This window comes from Etheostoma cragini, chromosome 15 (genome assembly GCF_013103735.1).
Source record: "Etheostoma cragini isolate CJK2018 chromosome 15, CSU_Ecrag_1.0, whole genome shotgun sequence".
In the NCBI taxonomy this organism is placed as follows: Eukaryota; Metazoa; Chordata; class Actinopteri; order Perciformes; family Percidae; genus Etheostoma; species Etheostoma cragini.
The window spans coordinates 20,183,602-20,190,329 of NC_048421.1; the positions used below are offsets into that span (position 1 = coordinate 20,183,602).

At 48.9% G+C, this 6,728-nt stretch overlaps 1 protein-coding gene across 1 annotated transcript in view; it reads right to left on the reverse strand.

Moving 5' to 3' along the window:
- Positions 1 to 445: 445 nt before the first annotated feature.
- Positions 446 to 6,728, reverse strand: part of caskin1 (CASK interacting protein 1) — a 117,567-nt gene continuing 111,284 nt past the window's right edge. The window contains exons 19-24 of the mRNA XM_034894458.1: positions 5,559 to 5,717; positions 4,433 to 5,486; positions 3,698 to 3,997; positions 2,225 to 2,804; positions 1,178 to 1,682; positions 446 to 867 (exon numbers count right to left, since the gene is read on the reverse strand). Coding sequence (XP_034750349.1) covers positions 771 to 867; positions 1,178 to 1,682; positions 2,225 to 2,804; positions 3,698 to 3,997; positions 4,433 to 5,486; positions 5,559 to 5,717 — 2,695 coding nt within the window. The 3' untranslated portion in view covers positions 446 to 770. The remainder of the gene's footprint in view (positions 868 to 1,177; positions 1,683 to 2,224; positions 2,805 to 3,697; positions 3,998 to 4,432; positions 5,487 to 5,558; positions 5,718 to 6,728) is intronic.

Below are 6,728 nucleotides of genomic sequence, written 5' to 3' on the forward strand. Positions count from 1 at the left end.
ACACACACACACACACACGCACACAGACACACTCTTCAGGAGCTGAATAGTCTCATTTTGGTCACAGATAAAAACCTTTTCATGTAGTCCTTTACACCGTCACAACACCAGAGGTCACCATTCCACACAGAACCAAGACATCAAACCAAAGAGCTAGAGATTCATATTTATCGGTATATTATATATTACTGTGCTAATGCAGGACTTTTTCAGTAGATATAAACTCTCCATGCTTAGAATGTACACATACCATACTATGATTCGTAACCCAGTTGGTTTTTTCAATCGGTATTACTTTAGTTTATTTGTTCTAGAGTCCGTGTGGAGTTCTGAAAAACGACCCACGTTTTGATTGCAGTCTCTTCCGTTTTGTTGCATTTCTTCATCTTTCCAGCTTTAGATTTATTCTTTATTTTCTCTACACACCATCAGTCGTTTTTGGTCCTTTTTTTTACCCTCTCTCTTTTGGTGTCTCTCTCTTTATCCGTTCTTCATTCTTGCACCCTCTCTGCCACACGTCTGTCCAGGCCTGTGGCGCTCCTCCGTCATTGTTTTCATCATCGGCGACAGGCGTAGAAAGGACGAGGAAGAGGAGGAGAGAAAAGAGCTTTTCCGGAGCAGCGACGGACAACAGGACGAGAGAGATAGACGATGAGCGCGAGCAGAGAGAGAAGAATGAAAAAAAGGAGAGAGAGTTTGAGAGGCATATTGCCCATTGTGCCATCTGAGTCACTCCTGATGCAGCGTTGCCATGGAGACACGCTGACTGGTTACTCCAACATGGCGTCTAGCTGGTCGGCCAAGTCATCGAACATGCTGCCGATGTCGTCGAGGATGCTAACCGTGGTCTTCTGCTCATCCACAGAGCTAAAGGCGCATGTACACACACACACGCACGCACACACACACACACACACACACACACACACACACACACACACACACACAAAGAAAAAAGTGCAACATTGAATCAACATAGGGAATAATAGAAGAAACCTACAGACTGCTGAAGCTGATGGGAACACAATTAGTTCAGTCATAAACCTAAGTAATAAACATAAGTATTGGACGAATACACATTTTGACCAAAGTGTTTAGAATTTGGATATGTGAACTGTGTGTGTTTCTGTGAGTATAGATGTGTGTGTGTGTTTGTGTGTGTGTCTGCGCTCCTTACTCTTCCTGCCGCAGTATCTTGTCCTCCACGGCCTGCAGAGCGGCGGCCAGCGACGCACTTGTCTCCTCCAGCTTCTGATGCACCAACAAATCTACACCGAATTCCGGTGTCGTAGCGGCCGGCACCGTGACCCCGCCTCCCGCCATCCCAGTGTCCACCGACACCCCACCGATGGAGGAGCGAGGGGGCTTGACGGGTGGCGGGGTCGGGCTGGGAGTGGCGGGAGTCTGGGGCGTCTGTGGTGTAGTGGGGGTCTGCGGGGTGTGAGGGCTCTGCGGAGACGGGCTCAGCGGTTTGGGGTTTGGGGGGCTGGGGATGTTGGAAGGGGGGAAGCAGGGGGGTGAGCTGGTCTGTCGGGCCACCGCATGGTGCTGCTTGACCTGGGCAGAGGCCGGGTTAGGGGAGGAGGGGCTGGTCATGGAGTGGATGAGCTTGGCCGGTTTGGGTGCCGTGGGTGGGGGCGCAGGTTTAGGCGACACAGGTGGAGGGATCTTCTTTCCGTCCACTACAGAAATAGAGATATAGAAAAAAGAGCAGGGTTGGATCACTGATACATTACCTCTTGGGACAGCAATTGGCAGCCACTTCTGGCACTTTCCATATGCTACTGAGTTATATAGATATTGTTTTCTTGGGTTTTTCTGGGTGTTTCTTGTAATTTTGTTTATTTAGATTGTTATTATTACTTTATTTTCCTGTGTCATCAAATGTTGTAATATTGTCTGTCTTAATGTTGTTTTGGACCCCAGGAAGACTAGCTGGTCGTCTAGGCCTCAGCTAATGGGGACCCTTATGATAAACTGCCAATGTGGCCAGAGGACATGAGGACTTGTCATTCGACCCCATTGGCAGGTTTAAGCATACCGACCCGAACCTTTCTGACGTTGGAATCGAGGTCCCTGTGTTACATTCAGTAGCCGAAGTTGTGTCTCGACCCTATTTATGACACCAAGATGTGGATTTTTACTACAAAGCACAAATTTTCAAATAATGACCCCAACCTCACCCCAATCTGACAGAAACCCCACAATCATACGCTGTGAGTACCTGGGCTTCCAGGCGTCCCCGGGCCAGGCAGGGGGACTCTCTTGTTGGACATTGGCTGTGGGGGGGACTGTTGGCCACCCTGTCTCTTTATCTGTGCCACCACAGGTTTTGGGGAGACTGGAGGCTTTGGTTTTCTCACAGGGACTGCTTCATTGGCCACTGGAGCGCCTTGGTCCACACTGTCCCTGCGGGGCGTTGCAGTCACTTGAGGTTGAGGTTGAGGTTGAGGTTGCGGCTGCTCTGTCACGCCAGCGTCAGATGCCGGGCGGCGTTTCACTGTGGCCGTGCCGTTCTGGTAGGGTACTGGCTGCGTTGTGTTGGGCTGCCCGGCCACAACAGGCTCTCCGTTAGCAGCCAGGTCTGCGTAGCCTTCAGGCTCCTTGTCACGGCTCTTGGGCCTCCGTTTGACAGTGGACGACTCCTGGAGGGTGAAGTCGGAGCCGTTGGGGTGGGGCTTGGAGCTGCGGGGCCGTCGCTTTAAGGTCGCCGTGGCCTCAACCCTGGAGATGTCCTCCTGCGTGTAATCCCCATCTCCCTGGGGACCCTCGCCGTCTCCCTGCAGACAAACACAAAATACACACTAACGGAAAATTCATACATTCGTGACAAGAGGTAATTTTTGCACAAACAGTCAAAAACATTGACAAAGATCAACTGATAACACAAATAAAGGCTACAGAACACAGAAGCTCCACTATACATTAAAGAACACTTGATTTTAGCACATTACATTACAGTACATAAATGATATATAGATATAATATATAGATAGAAAGATTAAATGGATAGATACAGTAGATATACTAGCTTGATAGCTAAATAGATTGCCCCCTGGTGGTTGGCTGCAGTATAGGTCATAAATACCGTAGGACATGGGCCAAACAAAAAAGTATAAGTCCAATCAATTTTTGGTGGTGGATGGTTTCTGTCATATGAGCTACTACTTATCACACTGTTGTTTGTTGAAGTGTTGTTTTTTTTCTGATAAGTTTGGTTTTCCTTAGTTATGTGATGCTATAAAGAACATCCTGATTGACAGCTGTGATTGTCTTACGAATGGTCGGGCAGGTGTATGGGCGGGGCTACGAGAGCCCTGCTCCACCGGTATACGGGATATTTTGCCTTCACTTTTTTTACAGTGCCTCCCACTGTAAAAAAAGTGAAGGCAAAATATCCCGCAGAGACACGTTTGCACACTGATGTCTTAAATGATGTCCCCGAAAGGAAACTTTTATCAAAAAATATAAGTTTCTCTGTTTGTTCATATATCTTCAATTTTACTGCTGACCAGCACAGATACAGTAACAGATCAATATTTGGCGCCTTTGTATTGACACAGTATTGCCACTGAAAATATTGCAATACTATGCTGTATCGATTTTTCCCCCACCCCTAATAGATAGATAAATAGATAGATAGCTAGATGGATAGATAGATAGATAGATAGATAGACAAACACATATAGATAGCTACCTGTCCTTCTCCTTCTCCTCGTCCTTGGCGGCGGATGGTCAGGCTTCCCTCATCTGCAAACGGAAGGTTCTCTGACGAACTGCCTCCCGAGCTGGGGTGAGGGGAGGACGGAGGGTTTGGGGAGGAGGAGTTTACAGGGGGAGGGGAGGTCTCAGGCTGGACGGAGGGAGAGGGTGGAGCAGAGGGAGTTGGTTGTTCACGCCTGGCAGCTGCCACCAGCTCGCTGACAGGGCCACTAATGGTCCGCCGACGGTTCACCACTTCACCGTCCAGACCAATGGCATCGCGTGTTTTCCCCACCTGGCAAACACACAACCACACAGTTGGTTGATCAGGCTTTAGTTCATCAGAACAGAGGACAGAACAGATACAGCGTATTCACATTCACACAGGTACAGAGCCTGCAGGTGCAATGGAATTTTTCTGCTTTGCTCCAAGTTTTACAGAAAAATAGAAAAAGAAATAGAAAAAATACAATGACAATATAAGGCTACATAAATATAAAAAACATTTTATATAAGTAGAAAAACATTATAAAGACAAAAAACTGTAAGTTGAAATGGTAAATTCACTGTATAAAAACTCCATGTAAATATAGATACTATTGATACTATAGGTCATGAGATCTTTCACATTAAAAAACATAATATTGCACTTGTGAATATCTACTTTATACATTAACTACATATACAAATGTGTGTATTTTACGTTTTAGAGAAACAGTAGTGTCTGTACCTGCAGGAAATTCCTCTGCAGCGCCATGCCTTTGGCTCCACCTCCTATGGAAGACATCTCTAACATGGCGGCGATGCTTCTCACGCTACCCACGCTGCTCGTCTCCACGGCGACCGTCTCCACACACACCCCCAGGTCGCTGGCCCGTCGCTGTTGGTGATAAGGCACGTCCAGCATCCCCCCTGTGGTGGTGAGCGTGTGCGGCAGTGTGTTGGCGTCCGTCAGGTTGGAGTTGGAGGTGGAGATGTTGGAGCTAGAGCGTTTGGGTGGCGGCGGGGGCGGGCCTTTCTTCTTCTGACGCAGAGCAAAGGACTGCGTCAGGGTGCGGCTGGCGTTCTTGTCCTGGTTGCGGACCGAGTGGCTGCGGCTGACGCGGTGGGTCACCGTGGCGTATTTAACGCCGTCCTTTCTGACGGCAGCAGAGCCCTGACCTCCCGCCACCTCTGCTTCCCCCTCTCCACCTCCCTCTCTCTCTCCAACTCCACCTGCTCTCTCGTCACACTCCCCATCTGAGACGGCGTTCCGGTTGAGGCTGTGGGAGCGTTTCTTCTGCAGGGCAGAAGGCTCTTCTCCGTCTCCATCAGCCAGCTCCGCCTCTGGCGGGAGGCAGAGCAGCGGCACCTGTGGCTGCTGGTTCTCCCTAACCTCCACCGCCTGCATCTGTGGATGGTGCTGAGGTTGGACCTGAGGCTGCTGTTGCTGGGGTTGCTGGGGCGGGAGCTGGGCACACGGAGGTCCGTGTTGGGTTGGAGACTGAGGGGGGTGGGAGCGCGGCGACTGAGGCCTCTCCCCCTGGATGAACTGCGGGGGCGGCTTGTGTTTGGCCTGCGGGGATGCTGTGCTCTGGATGGAGGAGGTGGAGGAGGAAGATGAGGTTCTAGTCTTGGTAGGGGTGTGAGGTGGCGTGTAAGGGGGCGCAGGCTGGGAGTGGGAGTGACGGTGTTTGCCTTGGGAGGAGGTGCTGCCTCTGTGGGAGGAGCTGCTTCCCTGGCTGCTCTGCTGCCTCATAGTCCGCGCCTCTTTCTTAGGTGGCCCGGCACCTCCTCCCCCTCCTCCCCCTCCTCCCCCTCCTCCCCCTCCTCCCCCTCCTCCCCCTCCTCCCCCTCCTCCCCCTCCTCCCCCTCCTGTCATCACCTCATCATGGTCTTTGCTGCGGGTTCGCTGAGCTTTGACCTCCTGTCCTGGCTGGATCAGGGCACTCTGCAGCTCGGAGCTCAACTCGCTGTCCTGGAAAGTGCTCATCTTTGGAGACATGAGCTCTGAGAAAAAAAGACAAAAAAAACAGCTTTAGAAATAATGAATTAGATCGGGGGGGTGAAACTCAATTTCAGTAGGGGCTGCACTCAGAAAAGAGAATGAGGAGATTTAAGGGCCAGATATGTATAGTTTATCGTAGAGATGTTCTGATACCATTTTGTTCTTCCCGATACCGATTCCGATACCTGAACTTGTGTGTCATAGCTTTTATTATGTTTTAACAGCTGTGTACTGCTCTCCCTGTGTGGATGTGATGGGATTTCTATCATTGTTGTGCGACCTGGCTCGGGTTAAACTCGGAACGTCCTTTTATTATCCAGTTTGACAGTCAATCATAATTGAAAAAGAACATACATAAACTAAGTTACATGGTATCGTATCGGATAACAGCTCTGCAGGCCGTATCGGAGGCTTTTACGATACTGATATCGGTATCAGAACATCTCTAGTTTATTGATGTGTTTTAATGAAGAGAAAAGTAAAAGATCTTTGACTTCATTATTGCATGTCTCATATAGTCTCTGTATGAGAGTTCTTTAGCCATTATAGAAAAAAAACAACGATTACAATTTTAGAAGTAGACTCACAACAACCTGTATCACAGCCTGAATATGTGGAGTCTCTGGTTGGGTGGAACTCTCAAAGTCAGCAAATGTGTCAAATTGTTCTCTGTGTGTCACATAACTGCACATTGAAAAAACATTTTGCAGTGTGATTTGATTTGAACTAGGCGGGCCAAAATCTGTCGTGAACCTAAATTCATATGCAGGCCGGATCAAAAATTTGCAAAGGCCCAGATTTGGCCCGCTGGTCTTGAGTTTGACACGTGAATTTGATTAAAATGAATATTAAAATGAATATTAATCCCGACAGGACAGGAGGTCATGACTGTACTGTTACTGTTGGTCGTCAGACACCGCCTACCATGAGCCTGGGTCTGTCCGAGGTTTCTGCCTTAAACGAAGTTTTTCCTCGCCACTGTTGCACTGTTGCTTGCTCTGGAGGAAACTACTAGAACTGTTGGGTCCTTGTAAATTAT